At 41.9% G+C, this 18,160-nt stretch overlaps 1 protein-coding gene across 7 annotated transcripts in view; it reads left to right on the top strand.

Annotated features, from left to right (window-relative positions):
* The window catches only part of FAM120A (family with sequence similarity 120A), a 104,790-nt gene that overhangs the window by 22,982 nt on the left and 63,648 nt on the right, over window positions 1–18,160 (top strand). For 6 of the 7 annotated variants that reach the window (XR_004984701.2, XM_036420151.2, XM_036420150.2 and 3 more), the window contains exons 2-3: window positions 185–431; window positions 3,720–3,802. The exons of the other annotated variant lie outside the window; for it this stretch is intronic. Coding sequence is in view for 5 of the 6 variants with exons in the window: in XM_036420151.2 (XP_036276044.1) it covers window positions 185–431; window positions 3,720–3,802 (330 nt within the window). In the remaining variant the exon portion in view is untranslated. The remainder of the gene's footprint in view (window positions 1–184; window positions 432–3,719; window positions 3,803–18,160) is intronic. 7 annotated transcript variants of the gene reach the window in all.

Raw genomic sequence — 18,160 nt, 5'->3', positions numbered from 1 at the left:
ATTGACAAGATGATTTCCCATTTGAGCAATGTGCTGCACACTTTATTATGGCACTTTGGAACTTCTGGCTCTCTTGAATATTTCCCATATCTGAAATTTTTGGATTCTGAAGAGACATGTCTGCTCATTGAGCATGTGCTGCCGTGGTGCCTGGCCTCTGATCGTGTCCTTCTCACTTGCACAGGTCGCACAGAGCATCGAGGACCATCATCAAGAAGTCATTGGTTTCTGCAGAGAAAACGGCTTTCATGGTTTGGTTGCGTACGACTCTGACTACGCGCTGTGCAACATCCCCTACTATTTCAGTGCCCATGCCCTAAAGCTGAGCCGGAATGGGAAAAGTCTCACCACCAGCCAATACCTGATGCACGAGGTGGCCAAGCAGCTGGACCTGAACCCAAACCGCTTCCCTATCTTTGCCGCTCTGTTAGGTAGGTGGGCAGTGTGAAAGCTGTCTCAAGTCATAGAGGAGTTCTGTACCAAGGACACACTGAAATCTTAATTTTTAAAGCTGGAATGTTTTGGATTCAATCTTAAATTCAAAAGAACCAGGGAATGGGCTCCTCCTCAAAAGCATTTCTTAAGCATTGCTCATAATGTGATTCTTTTGTTCTAATGTGTTCGTTCCAGGCCGAAAACCTAATTTTGTTAATAAATTCACTTAAAGTTTGGGCAAAATAACAGTTTAAAAAATCACAAATGTTATCACAGTCCGACTCTGAAAATTAGACATTTAAACCTTTAGCATAAGTTGCGTCTGCTGTTGTTCACCCCCCTCCCATCCCTCACCCCATTATTGGGACGCTCACTACTTTAAAAGGAAAGCAACGAAAGTAAACTATCTTACCTTGTTTACAATGCCTACACTTTATTTTTTTTTTAAATGAAAAACAATGCCTACACTTTAAATAAATATATACATGTCTATAAAAACTCCTTTGGAGAAATTCCTTATGTTGAATACATAGAAAGGAAGAAATCTTACTTTAAGAATTTATATATATATATATATTTTTTTTTTTGCTTAAAAATAATTTTACAGTAGGTAATATATTCGTCTGTCATTTTATGCCTGGATATTATAGTTATTTTCTTTCTTTTCTCTTTTGTCAGTTTCTCTGTCTGTATGCCTGTAAGTACTTGAATATCCATTTCGAGGTTATGTGAGTGTGTAAGAATTGTGTCCGCAATATAAGTAAGCATGTTTTGAGCGCAGCCCTCCTGTGATTCAGATCCATGAGCTGCAGTGATGGGATTGAGGGCTGTTGTAGCACACCAACCCTTTGTGAAAGATACATGGCCTCACAAGAGTGAGACCACACTGTACTCTCAATTTGTATCTGTAGAGGTTGGTGGCCCAGTCTGGTTGTATGGGAATTATATTGTGGAGCATTTTTAGAAATTTCAAGTTACCAGGTTTTTATGAACATTCTAAAAAAGTTATACACAAGTAGAAATTATTGTAAGCAAATTTTCACATTTCACAAGCCACACATTTTCAGTTTATTTGGTGTTAGCAAATTGTGTAACTACCACAATCAGTCAACAAACTCCTGATTTCATAAATTGTTGTTTGTTCGGATCTAATCTCAAATATGTGTCTTTAAGTTTGTATGTCTGTTTTCTGATCATCTTCTTAGGCAAATCATGTGACTTGAGATTGGAGGATTAAAACTAATTTTCTAAATATGCTTTCATATTTTTAAATATTAAAATATAAAAGTGTATTCCTCTAATGTTAAAAGTGATTATGTAGATGGTCATATTACAAAATGTTTTATATTTACTTAAACGTTATACAAAATGACTTGGGGATATTAATTGATTTTTAATAAACTGGAGAAGTGTATGCTTTTAGAATATGAATGCCTTAGCTAGTTTAAGATGTAGAAGGATATTTGTTTATTTAAGAAACATTGACTATATTTCATGGGCGATAATGCCATCTCATACTCTTCTATGTCATTTTGTGAAATTTTAAAATAAATGAAAGACATTCAGTAGTTACATATTGAATAATTTAGTAATGAATTAATTTAGGGCTTGGAATTTCTTGAAAAAACTTAAGCAAGTTATAGGCAAACTCTTATTAGGTAGGCATTTTTATTTTAGATTTTGTGTAAAAGTTTCAAAGTCCTCAAATGAGAAAGATTACTATTTTTTTCCTTTTTATAGTAGAAAGTATAGCTATATAGTAAGTTGTTTTGCTTTAGAACAGTTGGGTGCAATATTCAAGTAACATGTATTTGACTCATGTTTTAACAGACTATTACTGATATTGTAATTGGGTAACTATTTTCTTATATAAAAGCTTTAAAAAAATCTCAGACACTTCGTACTTCTCAGTAATGTTCTATGCAATCTGAAGTGGAACACAGTGTGAGCAGTTTCTAGACAGCACAGAGCTAAGCTCCTGGGCATCATGGCAGTTCAGCACCTCTGGATCTTGTTTTGTGTGTTTAGAATATTATGATCAGGAATGCTGCAAATGATCTCACCCTGTTTTGCTTTCTGTTAGCCAATTAATGAGTCTGCTGTCCACGTGGTGGTGACTAAATTATGATATAAAAATCACAGAATTATTTAGGAAATCGCTGCTTTTATTTTACCGAGATCACTAACGTATTGAAGATATCCATATATTAGGCAGTAAGCACTATAGTGAAGGGAGAATGTTTCCCCAAAATGTAGCTTCTTAAAGTGAATACAGTTCTCATTTGTGACGTAGCCTGGCGATTGGGTGCACGGCTGAATGACACTGCTTGGTGGTGTTAAGATCAGTTCTTTGTAACATCTATTTGTGGGTGGCGGTAGAAATGATAGGAGGAGGGTATTGATCCATGCCATGAGCAGTAGTCATTGTCACCTAAGTTTTTTTTTAGATTTTAAAAAATATATTTTATTGATTTTTTACAGAGAGGAAGAGAGAGGGATAGAGAGTTAGAAACATTGATGAGAGAAAATCATCGATGAGCTGCCTCCTGCACACCCTCCAATGGGGATGTGCCCACAGCCACTTGACCGGAACTGAACCTGGGACCCTTCAGTCTGCAGGCCGACACTCTATCCACTGAGCCAAACTGGTTTCAGCATCACCCAAATTTATAACTGCAGATTTTTACCTTCACTGTTGAACTAGTTTACAGAATACAATCTTCATTTGAACCATTGGAAACTTGTATCAAGTTGGCATTACCAGGCTGACAGGCCTGCGCTTAGGTTAACACAGTGTACTCAGTGTGAGTACTGCTGGAAGTGACTGCAAATTCACGTTGTACTTTAGGCAATTACAAGAAGTGGGCCTGCTATGTGCTGCTTTATTATTATTATTTTTAAAATATATTTTATTGATTTTTTACAGAGAGAAAGAGAGAGGGATAGAGAATCATCGATCAGCTGCCTCTTACACACCCCCTACTGGGGATGTGCCTGCAACCAAGGTAGTACATGCCCTTCAGTCCGGAATCGAACCTGGAACCCTTCAGTCTGCAGGCCAAGGCTCTATCCACTGAGCCAAACCTGTTTTGGCTGCTGCTTATTTTAAAAGATAAAGAAGTATTCCCAATTTCTGTGTGGAAGTTTTATGTGGTTTATCAAATGAGGTGGTCCTAGAAAGTCATATTGTAAAGTCACAGGTAATCTTAGGATTCTAACGGCAGAGATAATTTCCCTGTGTCCCTATGGTGATGGCTTTTATAGGTTCCATGTTTGCCTTCCAGGAAATCACATTCTACCTGATGAAGACCTGGCCTCCTTTCATTGGAGTTTACTTGGTCCAGAGCACCCACTTGCCTCACTTAAGGTACAAATTCATTTTATTTCCAACATTTGTAATATTCAACTGTTGACTTTTTTATTATTTTAATATAAATAATGTTCCTTTGTTGTAGAAGGAACCATGCCACAAAGTTAGCATGCTTCCCCTAACTTCAGGATCTGCCTTACCTTAAAAACCAATCCGCCTTGGCTTATTCCCAATACCTATATTTTAGAAAAATTATAAATTTCCTTGGAAGAATTCTTTATGCCCTATACCTAGAAGATGGAATTCTTTCAGCTAAAGCTTTTATATATTAATTTCCTTACTTACAAATGTGAGTTTTTCAATAGGTGGTAGGGTCACCTCTGCCTGAGATCAGTGTGTTCGCCTGTAGCTGTGTGTAGCCAATGGACATGCTTCTTCCAAGCCTCAAAGCTCCATCCAAAACCCAGCCTTTGCACATCTCCCTTTCTGATGGAATATTCTGTAGTGTTTACAACCCTACCTTCCAATTTACTAATCTTTGTCACCACCTTCCTTTAATAGCGCCACCTTTTCCTTAGGCAGCTGGAAACCAGGGCATCCTATCCGGTCACATCAGGAACAATTTGTTTTAATTCACCTGGATTTTTTCCAAAGCTATCCTCAACTTTACATTTTTTTATATGTTACTGTCTGCCATCAAAAGTCACTGAACAATGTTTTTTACAAGTGTCTTTAGGAACAGTGTGTGTTCAACCTCAGGAGGGAGGAATTTAGGCTGGTTCCCAGGAACATGGAGTGGACAGAAGTGTGAGATGGGGCATATGGCAGGGCTCGCAGCAGATCTCGGGGTAAAGTGCTGGTTAGAAGTTATCTTCCCTCTCCAGCTTACTTGATGAGGTGCTGTAGGCATCAGTTGCAGTGGCTGCCATCCCACAGTCCACACCCACTGTGCCTGGGCTGTGTTTGGGTTTCATGTCATACATGGAGCCAGCTTCCAGAGTGAAAAGCAGCATAATTTGAGGCACCTTGAAGGTCCATGGTTTATCTCACATACTATGCAACTTTACCTGAGTGAGGTAGGACATCAGACCCTTTTTGGAATCCTATTTGAGAGTAAGTTGGGTAGCCCTGGCCGGTTTGGCTCAGTGGATAGAGTGTTGGCCTGCAGACTGGAGGGTCCCAGGTTTGATTCCGGCCGGGGGCGCATGCCCAGGTTGCGGGCTCAATCCCCCCCAGCAGGAGGCGTGCGGGAAGCAGCTAGTCAATGATTTTTGATGTTTCCATCTCTATCTCTCTTCTTCCTCTCTGAAATAATAATAAAAAAAAAAACACATATATTCAAACAAACACAAAAACATAAGTTGGATATAAATTGTACATAAATAGAAAAATGGGCTTTATTCTGATTTCTACCTTCCAAGGCATATAGGAGGTAGCAGATTGGGCACTGCAGACATTTCACAGAAGGAAGTCCTGCTTCTATGTTGGTGTTAGTTGAAGTTAACCCAAGAAGTCATCCTGTAGCTTGTAAGAGCCAAGCAGCACTTGTAAAGTCCAAGGACATTTTGGGCTCTGGGGGAAATAATGTTAGGGGCCTGAAAGGTTGAGCAAAATAAGCCATTATGTAATGTGGAGGTGACAGCTACTTAGAATCCCACTCCTGGAAGACAACCACTTTTCCTAGACTGATATTGGATCCTCCAGAATTTTTTAAATTAACTTGTCATTATAATGTGTCCATCGTTATGCACATGAGCTGCACGTTCCTAGCGATCCCAGTGGGATTTCAGTGCACTGAGCGGGGCTCCCAGCTTTTATTGAATAGATTGTGAAGACCTGTTTTTAGTTAAGAAGTTTTATTTTAAATTTATATATGGAATCCCTAAAAAGAAAATATAAAACCAAACTCAAGTATTTTACTTGTTTATGCCTTTTCACTAGAGCTTCCTTCCCTGTTCCCTATCGGTTTTCAAGTGAAGGTGGAAAGTTCGAAGTTCCAAAGGAATCTGCCAGAATGGGTGGAACTCAAGTATAGCTTTTTTGTCTGTTTTACAGATGTGGGAAAGGGGCAGAATCTTGGGAAGGATTTGTGCTCCCCAGTTGTTACAGATTGCTTTCAGCTTGCTCGTCCCGTGACGGACTGGGCCTGCCAGCAGATTCTTCCCGAGCAAGCTGGAATGCATGTTCCACCCCGAAGGAGCAGAGGAGGCGCGAGAGGGGAGACTCTGGAAAGTACAGTGTTTACAGTGCCCGGCTTCTGAGGCCGTGGGTGTCAAGGGAACAAAGGGAAGCTCAACTGGTGGCACTTTTGCTCTGTCTTATCTTCTCATGACCTGGAAACTTCTAGTTTTATCTTAAATTTAACAGCTGTTTTTGGTCTTTAAGTGTGCAGAACGTTTCTAGCTTATTTCCTCCCCCGTGGATCTGGAACCCCGGCTCTGTCCATAAGCAGGCCTTCTCTATCATGAATGGAAGAGATCATTTGTATTGGAATAAGGCTCTCCTGTCCTCACACACACCCTGTGCCTCACCCTGCACACAGAACACTGAGGCGGCTCACCCTGAGGAATTGCCTTGTTGGAGACGAGACAAATCTAGGACCAGAGGACATGTAACAAAGTTGGAACTTTCAAGCCTCTAAAACTCATTCTTAGTTAGAAAGCTTTCGTTTTTATGATGACTTTCTTGAGATAGTTCACTAATCATAAAAATCTACCCCTTTAACACTAAAAACCAGTGGTGGTCACAGAGCTACATCGTTACTACATACTTTTAGAATATTTTCTCACCCCAGAAAGTAACTCTTTGCCAGTGGCAGTCACTCCCCACTTCTCTCCCTCCCTCCTAGCAGCCACTCATTTATTGTACAAGTGGAGTTATGTGACTTCTTGTGCCTAGCTTTTTAATAAGTATAATGTTTCATCAGTGTTGTAGCATGTGTTAGCACTTCATTCCTTTTATATCCAAATAACATTCCACTGTAAGATAGAACTACTACAGTTTATTTATTGATCAGATGATGGACATTCAGGTTGTTTCTACCTTTTGGCTGTTGTGAATATTCATGTACAAATCCATATGTGGAGCTAAGTGTTTTCATTTCTCAGGTATGTACCTGGGCCTGGAATTGCTGGTCAGATGGGAACTCTGCTTAATATTTGAGGAAAACAGCGGCTACACTGTTTACATTCCTTCCAGCAATTGTGTGAGGGCTGTTTTCTCAGTGTCTGGAGTTGTCAGTACCCACGGCTCTCAGACATGGCTGGTGGGAAGTAGAATGATCCCTTTGAAAGTAGTCTGACAGTTCTTAAAAGTTCAATATATACCCACCATATAACCCAGCAGGTCCACTCCTGGGCATTTTACTCATGAGAAACGAAGTCATATGTTCAAACAAGACTTGAACCTGAGTGTCCTAGTAGCTTTATCCTTTGTAGCCTCAAAAAAACCGAGTCATAAGTCTCTAAGCTTGTGTGGACAGGCTTACAGTGAAGTGCTAATTGCAGTAAAAGGAACAAATTACTCATCTTGCAGTATGTAGAGTCTCAAGAGCATTATCTTTTTTACCCCCAAGAAAAATGATTTTAAATATAATAATGTTACATGCAATAAACATTTATCAAAAGCATTATTTTATCTAATAAAAGAGTAATATGCAAATTGATCATACCTCTGCTACACCCACAACCCATGCCCACTAGCCAATCAGGAGTGAATATGCAAATAAACCCAACCAAGATGGTTACTGCCACAGAGAGCAGGTGGGAGGCTTGGGTTTCCCTAGCAATGGAGGAAGCCAAGCTTTCAGCTTGCCCTTGCCAGCCTAGGCCTCCACTCAAGGCCACAAAGTTTCAGTGATAGAAGATAAATAAGTACAAATAGAAATGGCGGCAGTCCCGGAGCTGGAAATAGCAGGAGGCTGGGGTTGCCCCTGGCGATGGAAGAAGCCAACCTTCTGAAGCCCTGGCCTGCCTTGGCCTCGCTTCAGGCTACAAAGTTTCAATTATAGAAGATACACAAATCCCAACAGAAATGACTACTGCCATGGAGCAAGCAGGAGGCTTGGCTCCGCTCCAGGCTACAAAGTTTCAATTGTAGAAGATAAATAAATCCCAGATACCAGGGCCTCAGCTTGTGGGGAGGGGAAGGGGCATGGCTGGCCTGCAAACCACCACAGGCCCCTTGCCCAGCTGCCCCACACCCCAAGGGAATCCCCACCCTGATCCAGGACACCCTTCAGGGCAAACTAGCTGGCCCCCACCCATGCACCAGACCTCTGTCCTAGCTAATAAAAGAGTAATATGCAGATTGACCATTACTCCAACATACAAGATGGCTGCCCCCATGTGGTTAAAGATGCTGCCCCCTTGTGAACACAAAATGGCCACCACAATATGGCCAGCAGGGAAGGGAAGTTGGAAGGGACCAGGCCTGCAAGGGAGGGCAGTTGTGGGCAATCAAGCCTGCAGGGGAGGGCAGTTAGGGGTGACCAGGCTGGCAGAGGAAGGAAGTTGGGGGTGACCAGGCTGGCAGAGGAAGGAAGTTGGGGGTGACCAGGCCTGCAGGGAAGGGCAGTTAGGGGTGACCAGGCCTGCAGGGGAGGGCAGTTAAGGGCAATTAGGCTGGCATGGGAGTAGTTAGGCATCATTCAGGCTGGCAGGGGAGTGATTAGCAGGTGATTAGGCTGGCAGGCAGAAGCAGTTAGGGGCAGTCAGGAAGGCAGGCAGGTGAGCAGTTGGGAACCAGCAGTCTTGGGTTGTGATAGGGATGTCTGACTGCCCGTTTAGACCCGATCCCACCAACATTCGGACATCCCTCGAGGGGGTTCCAGTTTGGAGAGGGTACAGGCTGGGCTGCTGGACACCCTCCCCCTCCATGCACGAATTTTGTGCACTGGGCCTCTAGTCTTAAATGAAAAGTTAAACACAAAGGAAATATCTAGGATTACCTTAATGTAAAACCCTGGAAAGGTAAGAACTATAGAAAAGGCAGATTCATGTTTGCCTGGGGCTGGGATGGGAAGGGCACAGGTGAACTATTTGGGATGATGGAAACCTCATATTCATGATTGTGGTGGTGGTCCCACTAATGTATGCATTTTTCAGAACTCATGTGCATTGTGTGCCTAAAATTGATCTATTTTCTTGCATATAAGGTCAATTTTACTGATTTACAAAACTATTCAAATCGCAGCTGCTAATGCGTTGCGTTAACTGTGATTCTTTCAGTTCATGAGGAACCCATGTATCGAGTTTTTGAACATAGCCAAGTTGTTTTAAGTGATTTTCAATGCATGTATGTGATACATGAAGCTTCTCTGCAATCTCACGTGTTGTACTGTGACAGTCCGAATTGATTATTGCTTTGATTAGGGCGTCATCAACTTCAACTGGACAACCAGAGCGTTTTTCATCTTTGAGTGAAAAATCACCAGAACGAAATTTGGCAAACCAATTTTGACACTGCCGTTCTTTTAAGGCTTCGTCACCATAAACAGCACATAACTTTTTATGAGCTTGCGATGCGTTTTTCCCTTTGCAGAAATAAAAAAGCAAAATATGACGAAAATGTTCCTTTTGATTTTCCATTTTTCAATGAACGCCAAACGAAAACTACAAAACAGATCAAAAAACTTTTTTTACTGATTAACAGCTGAATAGCCAACTATCAAATAACAAAATGTGACTGAAGGAGGCTACAGTGAACAGTTAATCCTTTTATTCTCTTTATTTATCTGTCTTAAGGAGGCTATCAGTGGCAACAGTTAATCCTTTTATTCTCTTTATTGTCTGTCTTAAAAGTCATCAGTCTCGCACTAACTGGTTTGGCCCAGTGGATAGAGCCTCAACCTGCAGACTGAAGGGTCCCAGGTTCAATTCCGGTCAAGGGCACATGCCCGGGTTGTGGGCTGGATCCCACTGTAGGGTGTGTAAGAGGCAGCCGATCAGTGGTTCTCTCTCATCATTGGTGTTTCTATCTCTCTCTCCCTTTCTCTTCCTCTCTGAAGTCAATTAAAAATATATTTTAAAAATATATATTGAAAATAAAAAAAATATTAATAAAATAATAATATCAGTTGCACCTAAGATAGTGAGCCTTCCTTAGCTCTCACCTCCCTCCACCCCCAGCCCTATTTGTACTCTTCATAATGTCAGTTTTTCCAGCTGTGACTGTCCTATCCTGATACTCTGGAGCAGGGGTCCTCAAACTTTTTAAAGTGGGGGCCAGATCACGGTCCCTCAGAGAGCTGGAGGGCCGGACTATATGAACTACTAATTCCTACTGTAACACCTCGGCTGCGCTCACTGCCCAAAAAACCTGGCGGGCCGGATCAGACTCCTCTGCGGGCCGCATGTGGCCCGCGGGCCGTAGTTTGAAGATGCCTGCTCTGGAGCTATTGGCACTGAGTGCACTCGGAGAGCTTCTGCATATCTCATTCCATTGGCCCCTTTGCTTCTGTTTGGCTACCTCTTCCGCCTATTGGCCTTTAGTTTGTAAATGTGGTCCTGTCTTCCCCTCATTTTCCTAGCACCCTTTTTACCTGGGAATCTACCCAGGGCAGTCTCTCCTACTGTCCTAAAAGAGGCACAGTTTGGAAGATAACTCCAGAGTGTAGTTGCCCAGGATACAGACTGTCTGCAGGTTTGGATGGTGACCCGACCGCTTACCTGGACCTCTATCAAATGGGGACATTCAGAGTGCACCCCGTGGCGGCTTGTGTGAGGATTTAATGGAGTGATACATGCCGATATCGGTGTCTGACACAGCACTCGGAAATATTAGAACATTCCCCAGGAGAGGAGTGCAACCACAGGACACTACAGGCCCAGTTGTAAGTGGACATCCTGCAGGAGGGGCCCAGACCCATCTGCCTTTCCGCCAGGCCTGCTGGTGCTCCTTGCCGGCATAGTGTGATGAGAGCTTATTTTTGCTCAGTTTTAATTCATTAAATACTTTAAACTTTCTGTGAAATACTTCAGTATATCTGCATAACAGTTTCCATCCGTAGAGTGGTTGTCACTTTTGGCATTATTTGTGATTAGCTGCATTTTAGCAGCCTTTTCATAGCTTTATGTAGGCAAATATATGTAAGATATTGATACCGCTTATAACTGTTCAAGCAAATGTGTTTAAATGTTGTCCTCACCTTTGACTCTGTAGTAGAAAATCCTGGGCCCCAGGGTATGGTCAGGGATTTGGAAAGTGGCGGAACCCTTTGCACAGCTCCTTGGGTTGTCGTACTCTGTGTTGGAGACCAGGTTTGGAGCAGCAATGCTGCTGTGTCAACATAGTTGCCTTACCCACGAGTGAATAGTGACCAATCAGGTGTCCCTTTCCTTCCCTGAAATTGCCCAAACACAGGGTATTTATAATCTTCACACTTTGCTGTTTTCTGAGTGAAAGTGAAGTAGATCAGGATCTTTTGCTTTAGTGGTGACATTATGTGAAGCTTGTGTTGTGTTTCCTTGCATGTAATGAGTGGCCGAGAGAGTGGTCTCAGGATCACAGTTTTGCCTGGCATTTTCCGTTAGCACACGAACTCCTGCAGGGACTGGGTGACCGAGTGGATTTTAGAGATAAGCCACAGGGACTGCACAGAATGAGCATGGGGAAGTCTGAGAGTCACTGATGTTCATGCTTTGGCATTCTGTGCTGTCCTTATTGTTCCATAACTTCCTATTGAGTAGTTAATCTTAAGATGATAGGAAATTAAACAAGTTTGGTGCTTGCAGAAATGCATGTGATTTATACATAACATTTATATGAAGTTAGGATGCAACTGCGAGAGATCATCAAGGTTGTTTTTTTCTTGTTTTTTCCACCTTGTTAAAATTTATTTCAGATCAATGCTGTACTCCATTTTCTTATAATATATAAATACTTCATTATAAAACTTTTTGAAAATCTAGAAACAATTACCTAATACCTAACAACACATTATAGAAGTTTTAAAGGCAAACTAAAATACCAATGAACTTTGACATAAATATGAGGATATAATTAGCAATAAGATAATTGATATATACTATTCAAACAAAGCAAATCTTTCTTTACACTTTGCATGTTTAAGTTTGCTTCATTCTTTCAATTCTTTGGGTTTCTAATGTTACATTTTAAAATATTTTTTATAAAGAAAATATTTTAAGTCACAAACTATACTAGTATTGTCCACTATATACTAATATGACATAAAGTAAAATATAGTCCAATCAAATGCACCCATGTTTCCTACTCCAGCATGAGTTCTAGACAACTTTTAAAATGTACTTTATAAATACTTTTACTAAAGTCAGATCGCTAATTTGCTTATGCAATTTGGGGGGAAATGCTCCACAATGAATTGTCACTTCTGAAGGCACCCCCACCTTTACTCAGCTCTTACATGCATCTGGTGAGAAGCGAGGCAGCTTTTTTCAGGGCTTTAATTTGTGCCTTTAGTTTCCTGAATATTCAAGGATTTTAAATTTCTGCCAATATAAAGGGGGAAACATTCTAGTTGCCAAAAATTAGTATTCTGTAGAGATAAAATTCATAGGTTGAGGATTATTTGAGAAATCAGTAAAACTTTATAACTTTTTCCAGGCTACAAGCACTGTTTAGCCTGCCATTAAGTTATATGAGTGCACACATCTACAACAGAGTTTAAACTGGGTCTTATTAAAGTTTCCTGGGTGTATGTGGGGCGAAACTGGTGTTCATCGAAATCATGTGGCAAAGCTAATACTGACCTTCTCCTAAAGATGCAACACCAGATGTGCTTGCTGGTCTCTGTTCAGAGTGACAGGCGTGGGACCGTGCAGACAGGGTCAGACTCCTGTCACCACACAGGTGTGAGGTTTAAAGGACAAAAGATCTGAAGTTAAAAAAAAATTTGAAACAAGAATGTATTTAAAAGAGAGGAAAACTATTTTCCAATACAAAATTATAACATACAGATTTTTTAAATACTCCTTAAAAATTTTTTTTAAAATTGATTTTAGAGAGAGAAAGGGAGAGGGAGAGAGAGAAACATGGATCAGTTGCCTCCTGCATGCTCCCTGCTGGTATGTGCCCTGTGACCAGGACTCAACCGGGACCTCTCAGTCATGGAATGAAGCCCAGGACGTCAGGGCAAAAATACTCCTTTATTTGTCTTAAAACACACATGTCAAACACAAGGCCCGCGGGCCAAATCCGGCCCGCCAGGCCTTGCAATGTGGCCCGCACCGCGCTGTCATCACTGCACTCCGCTGCGTTCCATCACAATGACGCGCGGTGACATAGGAGGCTTGTGATCTCGCCGGCTGCCTCGCCAGCCGGCTGCCGTACTTGCTATCTATTACGCATGCGCATAGATAACAAGTCACGCGAGATTCAGGAGGCGTGACCTATAGTCCGGCATCCTATGTGGTTGTGCGGGTGGCAGAGCAGAGGAGAGAGTGAGTGTGCGGGCATAAAAAATACACAGCAGAAGCTGCCAGTTCCTGGCATAAAGTGCAGGCATAAAAATCGCAACAGAATCTGCTATCTGTACCCAGCCAGGCATTTATTGACTGACTTTTTTTTTCTCCACTCCATCTGCCAAATCAAGCTATCCCTGTGCAGTTTTCAACTTTTTCCTTCTAACGCAGATTTCCAATAAACTACATCTTTTACTGCCAATATTGATCCCAAAATGTCCAGGAAAAGAAAAGTTGACGGTGAAGGCATACAATTTAATGACAAATGGGAAAATGAATACATGTTTGTGCTTAGAGAGGGCAAACCAGTGTGTATATTGTGTTACGAGACAGTGTCGGTGATGAAAGAGTACAATATACGTCGTCATTTTGACACCAAACATAATGTTAAGTATGGCAAATATACTTTGGAAGAAAAGCATAAAATTGTTAAAGAACTAAAAGGCAAACTACAATCACAGCAGCAAATGTTTACAAAGGCTACAGCGAAAAATGATGCTGCAGTGAAAGCAAGCTTTATAGTGGCTGAAGAAATTGTCTGTACTTCAAGGTGTTTTTCAGAGGGTGCCTTTTTGAAGCAATGCATGCTAAAAGTGTGTGAGCAAGTATGCCCAGACCAGATACAGAGTTTTCAAAATGTCAGTTTGTCAAGAAACACCATTGCAGATAGAGTTCAAGAACTCTCAGGAAATCTCTCACAGCTGGCCGAACAGGCATGCAGTTATCTCGCTTTTTCACTTGCTATCGATGAAAGCACAGACAACACTGATACAGCGCAGCTGTCCATCTTTATATGTGCTACGAAGACCGACCTCTCTGTCACTGAGGAACTTTTGGATGTAGCTGCCATGCATGGGACGACGACTGGTAGAGATATATTTGAGGCTGTGGAGAAATCTATAAATAATTTTAAATTACCCTGGGAAAAGTTGGTGGGGCTAACTACCGATGGCGCACCTTCAATGTGCGGAGAAAAGAAAGGCTTGGTTGGACTAATGAAGGAAAGAATGCAAAAAAGTCACTGCCACACACCCTTGATTACTTATCATTGCATTATCCACCAAGAGGCTATGTGTGGAAAAGTTCTGGACATGAATGACATAATGACCACAGTCATTAAAACTCTTAACTTTATACGGGCACGTGGCCTGAATCATCGCCAGTTCCAGCAGTTTTTACAGGAGGTGGGTGCAGAGCATGGAGACGTGCCATACCACACAGAAGTAAGATGGCTGAGCAAGAGCGCAGTCCTCAAAAGATTTTTTGAGCTCAGAGAACAAATTGCTCTTTTCATGGAAAGTAAAGGAAAGCCCTTGCCTGAACTGTCGGATCCCGCCTGGCTATGTGATTTTGCTATGATGTGTGACATATGCGAGCATCTCGCCCAACTGAATCTGAAGCTGCAGGGACGCAAACAAGTCATCACGAAGATGTCTGACATGATCACAGCATTCCAGCGTAAACTTCAACTATGGAAGTCCCAACTGGAACAGGACAATCTTGCCCACTTTCCCGTTTGTTTGAGTATCTCAACCACTATTTCTGGTACTTTTCCTTGCAGTCGGCTGGCTACCAAAGTTAGCCGTTTACTAAGTGAATTTGAGCGGCGCTTCTCTGACTTTAGAACACAGCACTCAGGCTTTGACATCTTTGCCAATCCTTTTACAGTTGATGTCAACAATGTGCCCCATCACCTTCAGATGGAGATAATCGAGCTTCAGTCTGACAGTGGCCTGAAATCAAGGTTTCAGGATGTTGAAATTGAGGACTTCTACCCTCTACTGCCCCCTGACTCAATGCCAGAGCTCCGACTTCATGCTGCCAGTATTCTATCCATGTTCGGGAGCACCTATCTTTGTGAACAGATGTTTTCAATAATGAATCTGAAGAAAAACAAGCACAGATCACGCATTACCGCTGACAACCTCCATGCTGTTTTGCGGGTTGCTACAGCCCAAGAAATAAAACCGAACATTGACTCATTGATCCAGGGAAAACGGTGTCAGACATCTAGCCAGAAAACAAAACAATGAGCATTTTAGGTACATTCCAATATTACTGTTTTGCTTGATACCAATATTACTGTTTTGCTTGATAGCATGTGAGTTGGTTAACAGCACTGTTAAGGAAAAGATTGTTCCACTCATTTTAAATTCACATTTCTGGTTAACATTGTCAGTTTATGACTGTTCAGTAAACCATTCGGCCCGTGATTTAGGCTGGATTTTAGATTTTGGCCCCTTCTCTGATTGAGTTCGACACCCCTATCTTAAAACAACAACAACAACAAAATGTTTTGGGGTTTTGAAACCACTTAGAATTGGAACAGGCTCTATAAAATAATGAACCTCATCAATGAAACGACTAATTAAAATAAAATTTCACAGGCCATCATGTCTGTATACAATATGCATGATATAACAGAAATGCAATAGCTGGATTTTTCCCCAAAGTCTATAATAAACCGCCAAGTCTGTTGAATGTCTTTCCTTCTGTGAGCCAGCACGTGCTATCGATGTGCAGACCTGGCACTTACCGGGGAAGTGAGCGTCTGTCTTCTCATGGGGACCTGCCGTTTATCAGACATTTCATCTCCATCGTACAAAAGCTATGAACCTGCCAAATGGTCCTTTCTAGTGATACGTTTTTGACAGCTTAGGAGAGTTTTTAATCAACATATCATCTGAAAGAGAATCTTGGATTTTTTTAAAAATAAATCTTTACTGTTCAGATTATTACAGGTATTTCTCTCCCCCCTCCCTCTTAGCTCCCCCTCACCTGATTCCCAACCCCACCCCACGCCCTTACCCCCACTACTGTCTTCATCCATAGATGTAAGATTTTCGTCTAATCTCTTCTCGCAACCCTCAGATCCCTTTCCCCTTGTGAATTGTTAGTCCACTCCCTTTCTATGTCCCTGATTCTGTTATATTCACCAGTCCATTCTGTTCATCAGATTTTTTTTATTTTGATTCTCTTGACTTTTAGATTCGCTTGTTGGTAAGGTATGTATTTGATGCCTTTTGTTGTTCATAATTTTTTACCTTTACCTTTTTCTTCTTCCTCTTCTTAAATACCCTGGTTTGGTGTTGATGAACTCCTTTAACTTTTTCTCGTCTGTGAAGCTCTTTATCTGACCTTCAATTCTGAATGATAGTTTTGCTGGGTAGAGTAATCTTGGTTGTAGGTTCTTGTTGTTCATCATTTTGAATATTTCTTGCCGCTCCCTTCTGGCCTGCATAGTTTTTGTTGAGAAATCAGCTGACAGTCGTATGGGTACTCCCTTGTAGGTAACTAGTTGTTTTTCTCTTGCTGCTTGTAAGATTTTCTCTTTGTCTTTTGCTCTTGGCAACTTAATTATGATGTGTCTTGGTGTGGTCCTCTTTGGATTCCTCATGTTTGGGGTTCTGTGTGCTTCCTGAACTTGTAGGTCTATTTTTTTTCACCAGGTAGGGAAAGTTTTCTGTCATTATTTCTTCCATTAAGCCTTCAATATTCTTCTTGCTCTCTTCTTCTGGCACCCCAAAAATCCAGATGTTGTACGTTTTAAGCTGTCCCGGAGGCTCCTTACACTATCCTTACACTTTTGGATTCTTCTTTCTTTTTGCCTCTCTGGTTAGATGATTTTTGCTTTCTTATATTTCAGTTCTTTAGTGACGACCTAAGACTCCACCCCAGACTCCACCCCTCACAACACATCCAAGCTACAAGCATCGAACTTTGCATATGAATGGCCCTCTCTGTTGCAGTTTAGCAAAATTGCAACCTGGGGAAAACAGATCCAAGGAAGACAGGACTGTAGTTCACGCTGTAGCTTCTGCAACAGTACTGGCCTCAGATGGTAGCTGAACGGTACCTCATTGAGACCCAGAAACCAGAGTTCTAGTGCTCAGTTTCAATCCCTCACACCCATAAGTGACACATTCAGGAGACGGTCTTAGTGAGCACCAAAGCCCCACTGAAACAAGGTGTGTCTCCAGCGCAGCAGTTCTTTCTTCATAGACACAGCGGCTCCTCACAGACAATTGGCCTGGAGGTCAGTTCCTCCCAGTGTACCAACAGCAATCAAGGCTTAATTACACCAAGACTGTGCACTAAGCCCACAAAGGGATATAGCAAAAGCGACCACCTCAGGTGATTGGGGAAGCTGAGCTACTGACCCCTATAGGCCACCGACCACATAAAGCCACTCCATCAACACAGGGAGGCAGCAAAATGAGGAAACAGAGAAGCATGACAGGAATGGGAGAGATGAAGGAGATTAAACTAATGGATGACACACAGTTCAGAATCACATTTATAAGATTACTCAAGAATCTTCTAAAAACCTTTAAGAAACTTGATGAGACCTCCAAGAAACTTTGTGAGACCTTCAAGGACCTTAAAGAGAATACCAAAACAATGGAAAAGGACCAGTCAGAAATTAAGCATACACAGTCTGAAATAAAGAATATATAGAAACTCAACTATAGATCAGCATGCCCTAAGAATCAAACAAAAGAACTGGAATATAAGAAAGAGAATCTTGGATTTTAATGGAATCTTTTGCCACTGTGGCATGGTGGGTGTAATTTGATTGAAATATAATCTGGTAACTACTTTGTACTATTTAAATTAATTCAGTTTCAGGCATTCTAATGTAGATGTCTGTTAGCTCCCGTTGAGTTGCTGAAGCGCTGGGTGGAAATCGGGTTATCTGTCTGTGGAGACTGCCGTGGCACGTGTGCTGGGACTTCTAAGGATTCTCGTGGCGTGCCTGTAGTGTGGCCCAGCCTGTGCTCTGCAGCTCGGGGTTGTTTCCACCTAGCCTGGCCCTGTGGCTGTGTGGCCATGCCAGCCACTTGTTCAGGGGTTATCCCTGGTGCCGCTGCTTGGTGACATGAGAGGCCCAAAGTGGGCTAGGGCAGAAGTGTGGCAGGCATCTGGGCAGGCCTGGGGGGGTGGCCGGCCAGGTGACTGCAGGCACATGTGCCCG

Source organism: Pipistrellus kuhlii, unplaced genomic scaffold, assembly GCF_014108245.1.
Source record: "Pipistrellus kuhlii isolate mPipKuh1 unplaced genomic scaffold, mPipKuh1.p scaffold_m20_p_62, whole genome shotgun sequence".
Taxonomy (NCBI): Eukaryota; Metazoa; Chordata; class Mammalia; order Chiroptera; family Vespertilionidae; genus Pipistrellus; species Pipistrellus kuhlii.
The sequence above is the reverse complement of the archived record's forward strand: the minus strand, read 5'-3'. Positions and strand labels throughout refer to the sequence as shown.